General features: G+C 45.8%; 2 protein-coding genes across 2 annotated transcripts; both read right to left on the bottom strand.

Annotated features, from left to right (window-relative positions):
- Positions 1–3,086: 3,086 nt before the first annotated feature.
- Positions 3,087–4,721, bottom strand: B0H65DRAFT_432030 (uncharacterized protein; the record flags this gene model as incomplete). The annotated part of the gene is made up of 1 exon (XM_062824975.1): positions 3,087–4,721. The coding sequence occupies one exon, from the start codon at positions 4,719–4,721 to the stop codon at positions 3,087–3,089; it is 1,635 nt and encodes a 544-aa protein (XP_062679297.1).
- A 9,262-nt stretch (positions 4,722–13,983) lies between these two features.
- Positions 13,984–14,604, bottom strand: B0H65DRAFT_472076 (uncharacterized protein). The gene has a single exon (XM_062827131.1). The coding sequence runs from the start codon at positions 14,490–14,492 to the stop codon at positions 14,280–14,282; it is 213 nt and encodes a 70-aa protein (XP_062679296.1). The 5' UTR covers positions 14,493–14,604; the 3' UTR covers positions 13,984–14,279.
- Positions 14,605–15,240: the final 636 nt, after the last annotated feature.

Raw genomic sequence — 15,240 nt, 5'->3', positions numbered from 1 at the left:
CCATTGCTTTCTCTTCTCAAGAACACTATCAGGTATATATACCAAGTGTGTTGTTTTGTCCCTCGTTAGGAGAAAAAGTTATTGTCGGTCGTAGAATATAGGTTGTCATGGACTCTAAAGGTATGTACCACCCAGACCAAAGGCGAGATCACGGTCGGGCAGTCGGTGCTGCAAACCTCAACATCACATCACATCACCAGACATCACCTCATCCATCTCCCATCGTATTCACCTCGCATTTGAGGTGCTATCATCAATGGTTCATGAGCTCTTTCATGGGTTGGAAGAAAGCAACTCGGAGCTTTGGGGCACGTTCTCTCGATTCCATTACCTCGGCTCTATGGTGATTTTTCTGCTACGTTTTTTTTACCACCGTGTCTGTCTGTGATATGGTCTCTAGATACGAAACCATCATTGACAGGATGATTGATGATTTGAAGCGAGCTAGCCGAAAGAAACGTATTCGAAAATGCAAGTTCCGTCGACTTGACGAAGCAAGGCCTTAACTGCGCGCCTGAGAAGGAAGAAAGAGCCAATTGCAAATGAAATGAAATGTCCAACAATACCTAGGTGAAGTATAAGACCGATAGATATCCATCTATCAGTTCACCTTCAGTTCCTTTTCAAATTTTCACCCTGCATCTTCCAGTCCAGTAGAGACATGTTTGTTTGTCAAAGGTAACCAACCTACTGCTTGTTTCGTGTCAGCATAACTACATACCTACATTGCATCCACTGTTGTACCTCTATAATAGTAACGGAATCTTTCTACTGTCTCCTCTATTCTAGTGCCCACTTACTGTCTTTTCTCTTCCTCCTTCCGTGAATGGGTGTGCGAGCACAACCAAGTGCCAATCGACGTCATTAGGTATTCTCGGTACAGCGCAGCCTCCGTCTGTTCGTTGTCCTTATCACCGTTCGTTGTAATGGCACCGTTGTACATACCTAATGGTATCAGTAGCACCATTCAGCGTCCCCCAGAACTTGAACCAGACCAACAGAAGGAACGGGTTCAGAAACCCTTGGTTAAGTTCTGTGCCACTGATGGTACTTACATATACTACACACGGAGCAGTTCCTTCCTTCCTTTCTTTGAATCTGTTCCATTCACCTCTCACCTGGTTCATTCGATATGGGTGGGCATGTGATAAACAAGCAAGCAGAGGACAATGCGATTCTACACTACTCCTCCTTCCTGAACTTGGCTCTTTTGTTTGTCTGGAGACAAAGCTTGATGTATTGTACATCGTAGGAGAGGTGTGTGTGTGTGACCGCAGTACACAACAGTAACTGATAACCAAAGATCGGAACTTAATCTGGCAACTGGCGACTGGCACACATCCTCCCGCTGTCGTGCAAGTGTGTTGCAAGAAAATTTCCAACCAAGCAATTTCATTCCATAACATCAAAAGCAAGAAATCAGAGGACAGCCGGAAAGGCACCAGGGGCCAAATGTCCCGATAAAGCAAGCGATGCCGACACGGGATGGTCGGGAAGGGGGAATTGTTGCACGGCGGTTCACGAAGGACGCAAGATTCGGGAACAACATCATTTGTTGCCACCGTACATCGCAAGGAACGGGAGCTTGTTGACGTACCTGACAATGATAGGCTGGACGGCTACACCAAACTGGGTAAGAATGATGATCTCAGTTGTTACGGCAGAAAACAAAAGTCACCAACATGATATCGCGAGAAATCACAGACCAAGAGACATTGAACGGTTGGATAAACATGGTAAAATAGATACGTATCTACTTGTATGCACTCTTTTCCCTCTAAAAGGTGTAAATGCCCATATGCATGCGAAGGTGGTATCTTCCATTTCTCGCCGTGTCCAAGACAACGGGGCCCAACCACTAACCAAAAACCCCCACCCTACTACAATAACCAAGTGATGAAACGCCTCTCCAAATGCCATGCCTAGGTGATAATGATATGCTAGAATAACGCTGATGATAATGATGATGATGTGCTGTCCCCTTTCGCCGTCTCCTCCAAAAGCGGGAGAGGCATGTGTGACAATGGAAAGGAGATGGGTATGTAACGATGCAATGCCGGAAAACACAATGGGAAAAAAAGGAAATGAAGAAATGTACAAGGTGGTCTTTCGGCCAAAAAGAAAAAAAAATGACCGACGCCTGAAGGAGTAATGATGCCAAGGGCCAGAGTGTTCCAAGTTGCCGCAGAAGCGTTCTCAGCCAAGCGAGCAACCCCCAAGCTCGGAAATCCCGCGAAGACTCGAGAAGACTTTGATCAGGCTGCTGTCGCGTGGTGGCTCATCGGAGGACGTTGGGCTGAATTTCCGCGGGCGAAGACAAAAAAACACTCGATCGGTCCGCATGCAGTTTTCAAGCTCTCCGGTAGTCCAATCCAGTGCATCGTGAAGAGCATCGAACCATCTTGGAAGCGCAAAAAGGGGGGGTCAACGGACCCACTCCCACCGCGTGGGAGAAAACCTGACCCATCCGCCGAGTTGGTGCCATTGAACCGGGGGGCTTGTCGGGATTCTTTGCACCGAGAAAAAAATTACCCTGGCCCAAAAAATTACCAGAGTTGACTCAGAGGGTTTTTGATTGCCAATCATGACCGGCAATGCCCAACGGCATCTGTGAAACCGCCGAATGTGTCAAACTCGGGATTCTCACGTTTGAGAATGACTGAGAATTCCACAGGCGTCTCTGAAAAACTGCGCCTCGCTGGCATCTCAGCTGGACTGTCCACCACCCTCGCGATACCTCGTGACGCGGCCGGCAAACAGTGGGAGAATTTTTATCCAACATCACGTGCGGTGAATTGTGACCGCCAGTTCCGCTGTGAGCTGGTGGATATCGAGCAATGACCAAAACCCTACTAGGTGCAGGACACCAGTGGCCGACAGCGCTGCAGAAACGCGCATCGCAGTGGGATTTTGTCGGTCGGGACCGGTCGGGACGAGGCGGTTCGGCCGAATGTGACGTAAAAGGTTGCTCTTAGCTCCTTGGAAAAATGCGGAGAGCGTTGGTTCCCGTTCAAGCCGGACATATTTTATGCGAGATGCGTCGGGGTCTGGTGATGGTGGATCTTCGAGACGCGCCAGCTACGTAGCTAGTACGTGTAAGTGACGGCGACCCATCGAGCAGGCACCCCGTCGGCCCCAACCACATACGGCTTCGTGCTCGTCTTACGGGGAGGAAGCGCCCACCGAGCTCGGCCCGGCTTCTGGTCATCAAGCTTGCCGCATTTCCGCATAGCCATCTCCATAACCGCAATGCGGATGAAGTCTGAGTTCTCGCGCATCTCGCGCTGTCTTGGCCCAGGCATAGGATACTCGGGTTTGGCGTTGGAGGGTTGCTGCGCTTGCGGCGAAGATGAGAGACCGACGGATGGGCAAGGGACCCGGCTGGAGGAAGCAGAGGAGCCCCGGGCTCGCTGGACCCTATACGTTTGCATCTGGATAGACGCCGTGAAAGCTTTCGTAGTGGGCGCCTGGGTGGCAGAGTGAGGCTGCTCCAGCCGAACGGTCGTAGTCGGGTTAAGGTAGCGACGTAGAGCGGCCGTCGGCTCCTCCTCGAGCAGCGGAGGTCTGCGTTCATCGGTAAAAGGGACTTGTGGGTCGAGTGTCAAGATCGATCGGGTTAGGAAGTCCTCTGGAGGAATGGACGGGAAGTTCAGCGTCGAAAAGGACCTGGCGGCTTGACGAAGCGCACGCAATGACGCAGTAAGGTTCGACTTGAAGACCGACTTAAAGGGCCTGAAGGCGAGCCTGGACTGTTTCTTTTCCTCCACCTCTTCCTGCTTGTCCTCGAAAACGCGGAAATCCAACTCGTCATCCGCAATCTCGGGATATGACAATGGGTGGTCCTCCAGCTCTCCCATGGGGGACGATACGGGCTCCAAAGACCGTCTGGTTGGTTGGGTGTTGCGTCTCCTGCGCGGTGTAGGGGGTGTTTCCAATGACGAAAGCGTGTCGGTGTCGAAAGAATCGCTAAGCGATGGCATCGAGTCTGAAGAGATAGTCCTGGCCGAGAGTAAGGACCCAATGTTGCTATCACTGATGGAGGAAGAATCATCGTCCTCCAGGAGCTCGGGTGGCGTTAGAAGCAGGTCCATAGGGCCTTTGTTGCCCAACGAAAGACTGAACTCCTTCTCAGACTCGTGTGACTGGGCAATGATGGACTCGACTGTCATCCTCCTCTCCTCAAGAGTCTTGGCCCGACGAGCGCTTCGGGCAGCCCTTGGTTTCGGGATGCTCGTCATGGCTAGTAGGGCGGCCACCGAGGGCGGAATAGCATCGGGGGAGTGCACATCCTTGGGACGGTGCGAGGAGTGATGTCTCCGTTCAACATGGTGGCGATGCTGCTTCTGCTGGTGGGCGGCGTCGCGCGACCTCGGCCTCACGGGAATCTGAACAGGGCTCGAGGGCATTGCCTGGACGTAGGGAGCGGTGGAAGGCATTTCGATGACGGGTTTCGTAGTGTTAGTGTATCTGCTTGGTGTTTCCTGGGCATCCTTAACACGAAAGGATCCTGTTTCTGGGCGCCAAGAAGGCGATGGTGACGATGTGTTGATAGGAGTTGTCAGAATTGGATCGGATGTGAAGTGGTCGAGTTTCGAGAGTGGTGGGCGAAGATGCATCTGTGGAGGTTTTGTTGTTGGTTTATGGAGTTCCTGCTTGGGTTGGGAGGAATGACGTTGAGGTTGCCGCTGGCGCGAGACAAGGAACGAAGAGGCAGTGATCATGATGAAGAGGTATCGGCGCAGGCGCGCTTCATTAATACGTAGGGACGGGAAGGAGGGCGTAGACGCAAGCTGTGCCTAACAGTGGGCAGCCAATGGCGGGTGTGTGTGTCACTGCCCAGTGGGACCAGGAACCTGACCCTTCGAAGTACCACAGTAGGTACTCCCAGCCAACCCGAGGCACTGGGAAGGTTTGAGGCGATTTGGAGCCCTGGAGCCCTAGCGAGACTTCTTTCAGTGGGAAATTCAACAAATTGCCCGAACACCAGATTGGATGGAAATTAGGAGCGTGCCGGCTCGCGTGTTTGTCAGTGCTGTTCCGTTCTGTTCCAGGTTGCTGCCGTTGCAGGGGGGCCAAACCACGCCGGAGGGTTCAATCGAGTACGTAAAAGTGCGTCCGAATTGAAGGTACCACGACGGGGCCGCCTGGGTGGCTTCTGACGGGATCCACCGATTCGGGACCCTTTTTTTGCTCGAGATGGATTGGGTTCGGAAATTAGAGTTTCAGGAACTGCGAAAAGTTGGTACGGTACGTAGGGAATAAAGATGAGTCGAGGATGAGTCGAAAGATGTTGACAGGTGAAAGTTGCAGAAGGTCCAAGGTAGAGTGGCCGTGACGTGATAGTCCGTGGGATCTCTTATCATGGAGTGTTCGCCTCTTACTTATCTCGGTTCTGCCTGCCTGGCGCAGCTCGTTGTCGTCACCTGAAAGGCCACCGGTGGGTATCTCTCACGAGAGGTTCTCAGATAGTCTTCCTGCAGCGTGATCTCGTTTCCAGTCACCCAAGCGAATGCCCAACAGGTCCCTGGGTAGGCTGAGGTGTGGCTTGCCGCTGCCCTATCGTGCTCTGGGAACCTATACTGCTTTGTCAGGGGGTGGTAATTGGGTCGGGTGCAGTGTCGGTCTGAGACTGGTTACAACAAATAAAGACCGGCCAAGTATCGAGAGTTGCATTCACACAGACACGGAGGAAAATCTGAGATCTACCGTGACTTGACCTTGATACATATGCCAAACTTTGTCGGCGATTCATCGCGGTGGACACCAGCTGATAAGACACATCGGGGAAATGGCGTCGGACAACTATCTTCCAGGTTGCTCCCTTCCACATGTGCATGCCTGGCGATATGCCTGAGATAGGGAGGTGTAGCACGTCCAGTCGCCGCCCAGCTTTGTGACTTTCCGACTCCCGTTTCGTGGTCTCGTGGTACAGACCCCCAAGGTCCAAAAATGGCAAACAGAAGCATGATAAGCCGGCCTGCCTGATACGGCTTGAAGCTCTATCAAAGGGTACTTGTCGGCGGGCGCGCTTGTGCTAGAACACAAGCCTGTCTTGGCCCGTCCAGCAGGTATCGCTCGTTGTGGGGGTTTCTCCCCTTGTCGTTCTTGTCATTCGGGCTACACACCTGGGCTTGTGTCCTGCACGGTACGACAATGCGCTGCAGGTGACAAAGACTCTTTTCTTTGATATCGCGCTTCACCGAAATCTGTCTTACCTCAGCTTCAGATATACGAACACCTTCTACTTTACAGCGAAGTGAAGAGTGGTCGTTAACCGCGGCAAGTGGGCGCACATTCCCCTTTTCGTAACGAATCGAATTCGCGCCGATTCCAAAGTCGGGGTTCAAACATTGTGGAGGACCGAGACAAGAGCGGGTCGCTGCAAAAAGCGGAGCGACTCACCAAGTGGGTTCGTCCGGCAGCTCAACCGACGAATTGGCAGTTTGAGAATTCCGACCTCCTTCGAGCGAGCAAGTTCCGAGAAGTTCGCTGTCCCCCAGCCCAGCCTTCGGATCGGGCGGGCGGCATGCGCAAACTGTTGAGGTTTCACACCACGGGCCTGGAAATCGACATATCGCAGAAAGGCCCTGTGAGCCTCGGGAGTTTTAGACAGTCAGACACCAGCCTCGTGGATTGCTGTTTGTCCAGCAGTCCAAGTATCAATCTGATATCGACCGTTTTTGGACGTACACAGGTACTCTCGGTGGTCTAGCCCTTCCGGGACTAACTCGTAGCCTCGTGCGCCGTCTGCTGCTGCCGTGGGAAACAAAAATGCACGTCAAAATTTGCGCTTTTCTCCATGATAAAATGTGGGTGGACCTTGATGGTTTTTTTTCCCTCGCCCAGAGCGCCAAATTGGCCGCCGAGGCTCAAAAATTTCTCAACTTGCCCCAATCTATCCCTTTAATGGTGCAAATTTATCCTTTTAGCGTCATGCAGGTTTGTGCCAATCGGTGGTCCCCATTCTCTTGCAGGTTACATCTTAAGCTTGCAGATACCTCGGAAACCCCAGCCTTAGTAGCACTTACTAGCAGTATAGGCGGACTGCTTAGCTGACAAGCCACGTCACCAAGTCCTCCAGGTCTCTTGCAGGGCGCGCTAAAAGGATAAATTTGTATCATTAAAGGAATTGGAAACGAATATTAGGGCTATACGAAAGATACGTACCTTTTCTGCCTACATCTTGCAAGCCAAACCAAACCCAAGTACCTGCGATTTTCTTCACAACCGTTACATTAATCTCAGCACGACCCAGTATATAGCCAACCCATATAAAAAGGCCCCTTTTGGGCGTGCTAAATTTACTAGTGAAGTCCATTTTTAATATAGTAATTTTTTGTAAAGTTGTAGTGAAAGTCTTAAAGAGGAGAGACTTGGGGTTGGACCAGCGACTTGGCGCCAAGAGACACTGCTTGGCCACCAGAAAAGGGCGAAGTAGAGAAGGTACGTATCTTTCGTATAGCCCTAATAATCGATACCCCGAGATTCGAGACCCTGGATCTTCTCGAAGCTTTCCCAAATCATGCATCACTCCCGACACCGGCGGAGCGGCGACTCGTTCAACTCCTCGGGGATCCATGACATGCGGACACACTGACACACGCGCGTCGGCCGAAACTCCTCCGTCCCAGCCGCCAGCATCTCAAAGAATTCCTCGAGATGCTGGGTCCGTAGATACGGTGAGGTTCTCGGCGCTACGCAGCCCTTGACTCCGATTTATTTCCGTCAACGAACGACACAAAGAACGCCGATAACACTGGCAATCCTGCACCCCACACGCCGCCATGAACGCCGGGTCTTTGATGCCCCACCCCCAATAATACTAAGGATGAATCCTAGAAGACGGTGCGGACACTGCCCTGGGGTAGATGTCTTCTACGCCGTAGATAATTCCCATTTCCAACGGATATAATCCAACCACTCTCCTCGCCCACACCTACACCACACTAACACAAGTGATCGGCATCAACCAAGATAACCCTACAAACGCTTCGTTGTTGTCCCGCAAAGCCAAGGCATGTCCGGTTATACTTTTATCAGCAGGTTCGAACACAAAGGGAAACCTGAGTCTACTGGTTACCACTGGATGGGTTGCACCCCCCAACAAGAGAAGATCGATCCACGTGTGAGATCAAGCCTCACACCATCCGCCCATCCCTTTGATTCCCGTCCACTCAAACGATATCAAACATGAAGGGCTCCACTATCTTCTCGCTGAAGTGGTGTGCATGAATGCGGGGTGCATTAGGCCTAGGCAGACCTGTACGAGATGTAGCCCAAAGCTCTCTAAAAAGGAAGATTGTGTTCACTTATTACCGCTTTTTTTCACTCGATGTGGTTTTGCTCAAACAGGTATAGGGCCGGGACCATCTGACAGAAGCAAAGCCAACAAGGGGTTCAACCAATCTGTTACCGAGTTGATGCGGGTCACAGTCGATCGCACGCTTGCCAACGTGGTCAGTTGGTTCCTCGGAACACTTCAGTAACAGACATTGGTGGGATTGTCGGTATGACCTGCATCCCCGTGTTAGGCTTTGCTAGTCCGGACCTTAGCGCAGGTTGAGTAAAACCACATCGAGTGAAAAAAAGCGGTATTCTACATTGACCAGACGTGCCAGACTGCAGCCAGCCCAAAGAAATCACACCTGTGTGATTGTGGGGGCAACAGACACTGATATGAGGAGTTCTATCAAGCGGCGCTTGGCTTTCCTGCTCATCAAACGACTGGCCACGAAGAACTGATTAATCAGAACAGCGGATCAGAAAGGACTCGAAAGAATCATCCTGTTGAACAACACGAGACGATCTCAAATCCCCAGGACAATAAAAAAATTTCCTCTCGGCAGATTACAGATCCTACGAGCCAAGACAGAATGGGCACACGACCTTCTGGAAATGTTCTTTGCGCCGAAAGTGGGCTTAGGTAGCAGCGTAGCAGGCCTCGGCTCTTCTCATGATGCTGTGGCGCTCCTGGCGCTTCTCACAAAATATCGTGGCCATGGTCGTGGTACTGTAACTATAACATTGACAGGCCATGTCTTGACTCCACCAGCTCCATCGGTCAAAAAAAGTTAATCGAAAGCTATTCTCCAGCGACCGAATTGAGAAGGCAGTTTATCTGGAGAAGAAGACCAGGGGGATGGATAATGCGACATGTGCAGCATTCGAGAGCGGGATTCAGGAACCAACAGTACCGATCCATACCCGTTGGTAGCCGTATCACGGCGCGGCTTATGTTCCTTATCAGTCGAGTGGACAGATCTGAAAAGAAAAGTCATGTCATGATTTCACGTTCAGGCGTTGACTGAATGGTAGGTACGTATGGTGGTGTAGCATTGAGAAGAATTCCCGTGGGGAGAAAAGCTTATCTTTGGCGCAACGTCATAATCCGTCCTTTTTACACTACGACTGCCGATCGTTTTCAGCCCGCAGCAGCAGAGTGCTTCGAGAAGCTGTGGTAGTATCTCTAGAAAGGGGACATGGTGTTGCTTGTGGCAAAAGGTAATTTCAACTTCTGTCTCGTCCATCAACCTCGACCGGGCTCACAACAGCTACTTGTATAAAAGCAACTACATTACGCTTCATTCTCATTTTCGACATTTTTGTATCGACGGCGGGAACATCTCCACGACACTTTCAACGTCCTCCACCTCAAGCACGTGGGTAATAAATACATAGAACAAAAAAGTCCGGGGTTACATACTAGGTAGGTCTACTCGTTCAGTATCCACCTATGCACCTTCCTCCCAAGTCCCAAGAGCCAAGAAGAAGAGCCCTTTGTTTAGGCTCACCAACACCCAAATAGGAAGGACAGAAAGGGCCTCCTTGAAGAAAATTTCCCACAACCCAAGCAGGAAGCAGCGGGAACTCAAAAAGCGGCCCTGCCTGCCCTTGCTGGCGACGGACCAACGGCGACTCGGGGAAATTACTTGGTTGGTGCTAAGGGCCTAATCGGCTGGATGTGCTTCCGTCGGGAACACGCCTTTTCTATTGCTTTTTGACCGCCAAGATCGATTTTTTTAGGAAGCTAGACCAAGATTAGCAATAGATTACCGCTGTGCGCTGTTCTTGACAGCCTGTGTGCTAACCAGGGTGCCAAATTTCGTACCGCGCTAATATGGACCGTATCACCTCCCTATTTAGGTTTAAATATTTCCACTTTTTATAGTATTAAGCGCTATACACTCGATATTCTACTAGAATCAACGAGAACTCCCAAACTACATTCATAATCGAACATACAAAGTATACGAATATATAGCAAATACAAATATAAAAAGTCCAACTAAATCAATATAGTTACGGGATATAGTTAAGGCTTTATCGTATCTAAGAATATTTTGTCGTAAAATATTAGAAACGACTACTTGCTATAATGCCTATATAAATCAATTCTTTAAATCCTAATATAAAATTAATATAGATAATACTAACCGAATTACTTTTACTTTTACTGCGGCCAATACGATACACATTCTTTTTAACAGGAGAAAAGACTGTAAATTACCTACCCCCATATACCCGGGCGGTCTAAAATACGCTAAAGAACTAGCAAATACTATATACTATAGATCTAAGACCTAATTTAAAGACCTCTTTCGCATAGATCGATATACCTTCAATACCCTAGTGCAATAGCTTCAAATCCATACTGGTATAGAATCGACTAAATACTAAACTATACGTTAAAAAATGATAGTAGTACTATATATCCTAGCCTATATAGAAGCTTAAAAAACTATAATATATAAGTTCCAGATTAGTTAAAGTATTATAAGCGAGATTATAAAAGATCTACTCCTTAGATTAGTCACCCTCTATTAATATTTTGTACGGTTGCTAAACGATAATTATCTAGACTTTAATATCAAATTAGATCTAACCCTCAATACCTTTAACGGTTATATTAATATTATTAATAGGATTTACGTAGCCGCCTATATACCGCTACAGTAATAACTTCGGTATTATATTTAAAAAGGCAATATTACCCAAAATATATTTACTATAGTAAAATTCGACTATACTTTTACGTACGTATTAGCGGGCGTAGAAGGTTCTCTTAATAATACTTTACTTTCTGCCTATATATTTAAGAGATCCTTTCGTATATTAGAATTATATTATTACGTAATAAATACGGAGTTTAGAATACAGCTAAACATTATAATTCCTTTCTCGAATATTAGATATTATTTATAAAATTAAGATAATACGGACAAACTGCCAGAAATAGCAAAGGAACTATACAATTTATATTATATTTGCATCTGTATTATCGTAGAATAAATCTTTAATTTCGTTAAGAGAGGGTAGAAGATTGTGAGGGTTGCGCCTATTAAATACTCTATAAAGAAATAAGTCCAAATTATTTATGCGATAACCGGGCTTTATAATTTCATTATTACGCATTCGAGAAAGGAACCGAAGGTATTAATGTAAGTAGAGGAGAAGATAATAAAAGTAGTACGTCGGCGAACGAAATAATTAGTAAAGAGTATTCATTTTAATAATATCCGTTATAACGCGGCTTAATTAATAAATAAATAATAGTAATCGATTTATAGAGGGTACAGGAGGAGAGAGGAGGGGAGGGGAGAGGAGGAGAGATAGGGATTCTTGTATATAAAATCGAATTATTTGAACAAAATTATATAAAATCGAATAATCTATATAAATCGAATAATATATATAAATCGAATAATATATATAAAGATTTCTATATAAAATTAAGTATTTGATTTTACTTAAATTTTACTAATATTTTACTAGGATAAAAAAAAAAGGGTATTTACTTCTATAATTCTAATAAAATTATTAAATTTTTAATTTATACCCCTCTTTTTTAGATCCCTCTTTCTAAATCCCTCTTTTCCATCTATTTATATACGTACCCTTTATCGATTCGCTTAATTTCATTTATATTATCGCAATTAGCAGATTATTTATAACATAATTAATATATACTATTATCTCTAATTTGATTATCTTTTTAGTAAAGCGCGTTTGTAAATTATTAATAGTAATATTAATATTAATTGTACTAGGAAGTTTAGGAATTTGCAATAAGGCCGTTACCTTCTTTATCGAATTTCCCAATATTGCTATATTAAACTTCTTCTTACCTCCTCCTCCTCCCTCGATATTTATAAATGTAATGGCTTAATTAATTAAAATCTTATTTAGATTAGTAACGAAACGGTATTTCTATACTTAATTTATCGCTAGTGTAATAATAGCAGCGGCGGCAACGGTACGCCTTCTCGAAATCGTTATAGATAATTTAAATTTATTAGTATCCTTTTCTTTATTGCTTTTATTAAATTTCTTTCCGCCAATATTTTACTTATCCTTCCCTACCTCTTCCCCTACCTCTACATTATCGAATAAATTATTATCGTTTACATCTTCCTTAAAAGTTTAATTAAAATTGGTATTAAATATATCCTCTTATTATATTTTACTAGTTTTAATAATATTGTATCCCGTCCTATTTGCCTTAAAGAAAACTTATTTATATATATCGATATTACTAAGAGGCTAGCGGCGGACCTAATCGACTTTATATGTTTTAATAATATAGTATTTAACGAAAGACTCCTAGTACTTATTTGAAATAATAGGTAATTAAATATTAAAGTCTAGGTTAATATTAGAGTACTTAGAGAAGAGGCTCTATTATATTCTATATCGATGTATTTCGACCTTCTACTTACCGTTAATATATTTAAAATCCTAATGATACCCCGGCTATATTTTAATATATATTTCGATAAAGTAATCTTATACGTCCCTATAATCTTTAATATAGGTATTATTAAATTACCCTTTAATCCTACAATATAGTAGCTATTCTATAAAGGTAGTAGTGGTTCTAAGAGTGAACTTTATAAATTTAATACTATCGAATATAAGCGTAACCTTCTTTACTAGAGCTCTAGGTTTTTTAAGCGCCGTCTTATTCACTAGTTTAATTAGTACCTTCCGCTTTGCCTTAATTATAAGTTAGGCTAATAAAAGAGTACTTTATATAGTAGTAACTTAGCTAGTGGAAGGATTAGGTGCCAGTTCCTAGATTAATTGGTTTAGTATAATAATTAGGGAGGGGAAGGAAGGCGGCTAGTCATTATTATGGCTAGCGGGCATTGGGTTATTAAAAATATTCTAGATAGGCTCTAACAATAGGTCGTCTTCTATTAAACCTAAAGTTAGGGGTTGGGTATAGAGCTAGAATAAGTCAATACCCTCTATAGTATTGAGAGGCTCTATGAGGTCTTGGGAATTTATAATATCTAGTTATTTAGTCGATTGCTAGTATTATTTACTTCCTTTATAATATTACGAGTTACAACGACGACGAGCAATAAGGTCAACCCCTCTTTCTAAAAGCAGTATAGATTCCTAGGCATTAACTATATTAAAAAGGGTTACTCCAGTGCTAATGCGGGTACCCTAGTTGACTCTAGTTCAAATACCCCTTAAAAAGTAGTATAATTACTAGCTCGCTTGGTTGTAGGGCACTAGATTATATTGAAATATCCATGTGCTCGATGCCAGCACATCCAGCCAATCAGGACCTAAATAAAAAAAACTTCATAACTTTATAGCACGATGTAGAGTAGCATGGCATCATGCGCCCCATCGTCGGTGTTCCTGACTGACAAAAGTCTCTCACTCATGCTCATACGGTAAGAAGTCGGCACAAGGATAACATGTGCACCACAAGATTGTTTCTGTCGTTCGTATAAATCTCGATCTCAGGATCATCATATCTTCGAGGTAAGCGAGTGTACATGCACACACGCACGTATATACGCATTTTGGTTGGGAAAAAACGTGGGGGAGAATACTTAGGCGGCCAAACATGACCCGGGGGGAAATAAATGTCCGGCAAACTTGGGTAGGCCGATGATATCCAGAATCCTACAACGAAACCGATCATGATACGTGGGATTATTATCATGAAGTGAGAGTAACAGGAGGGAGGGAAGACTAACGTACCTCCAAGAGGAAGGTAAGTAAAAAGGGGAAAACGACGCAGACAAGAACAAAGTTGTTACAGCAAAAATACTACACAGAGATCCTCCGATCTGAGTCTCCTAGAGGTCAGGTAGCAGAGGTCAGGTAGCCACGATCAGAAACGCTTCGCTGCCTCTACACTCTCTTCTCATCACTCCGACCCTACTGTGGCCCACTACTGAACGGACGTCAAAGGGCAAAAAAAACTCTTTTAACGCTCCTCAAATGACTACCTAGTAGCATTGATGACAAACTGGAACCTAAGTTCCAAAGTCACATCCAGGGTGCTCCTCCTTCCCATTTGGCGGCAGCCAGAAGGACAGCATAAAAAAGAGATAATCGCACCTTCCAAATATGAGTTGAAGGGTAATAAGGGAGTCGTACCTTCCATCTTCTGACTTCACATTATAGGTAAAGTCATAGAAAATGGAGCTACAGTAAGAGAGGGAAAAAAAAAAAGAAACAAAATACATACATAGTACAAAACCAGGGTGATTCGCCGGCCCGTCACTTGCTTGCTTACCTGGAGGTACCTAGGGAGAGCAGAATGGGATTCCACTAAGTTTGCTCAAGTGCCTACCTATGGTCGTATGTTGTTTAGTTATATCCGCGTCGTAGTCTCTCATGACAGTCGTGCTCCGATGTCAGCCCCCATCCGCTCCGCCGCCACACGTGGCGCAGTCTCTTTGTCCTGCGGGTCCAAATGGTGTGACATTATGATTGGTGGGTGGGTGAGTGTGGTGGGGATGTCACAACCATTTGGACCCGCAGGTACAAAGAGATACGCAAGGGCCATGCGTAGGTGGCTGAGTAAATGAGACTACCGCGTCGGACAATGCTTCAGACCTAATGTCCTTTCTTCGTATTAGGTGCTGATGTCTGATGTCTGTTGTCCGACGACTGCGCCGCCTTCGTCAAGTCGCTTGAAAAAATATAACGGGTAGCAATACAATACCATTGTGATGCATCTTGTGTGTATTCATCGTGGGAGTATAGGTAGGATATAGCAGGGTCTCTCTGTACGATGGTAAACAAAACAATTTAGGAGCTTAAGCCAGTCAGTTAGTTAGTGGCCTAGTTGACTTCCTTTCTCTCCTCACAGATAGATGCCTTGTACTTGGTAACCAACAACGGAGAAACCCTCATGTGTCTGTCTAACAGCGGGAGCAAATGCTAGAAAATACTTCATCAGACAATAGTGGAAAGCAAGTACGGTTCAGG

Source organism: Neurospora tetraspora (assembly GCF_033439725.1).
Source record: "Neurospora tetraspora strain CBS 560.94 chromosome Unknown B0H65scaffold_6, whole genome shotgun sequence".
Taxonomy (NCBI): domain Eukaryota; kingdom Fungi; phylum Ascomycota; class Sordariomycetes; order Sordariales; family Sordariaceae; genus Neurospora; species Neurospora tetraspora.
Note: the sequence above shows the minus strand (reverse complement) of the source record. Positions and strands in the feature narration are given on the sequence as shown.

What these genes read in the sequence shown, in the direction of transcription:
- B0H65DRAFT_472076 (XM_062827131.1), bottom strand. Translation starts at nt 14,492, where the DNA reads ATGTATTTTGTTTCTTTTTTTTTTTCCCTCTCTTACTGTAGCTCCATT.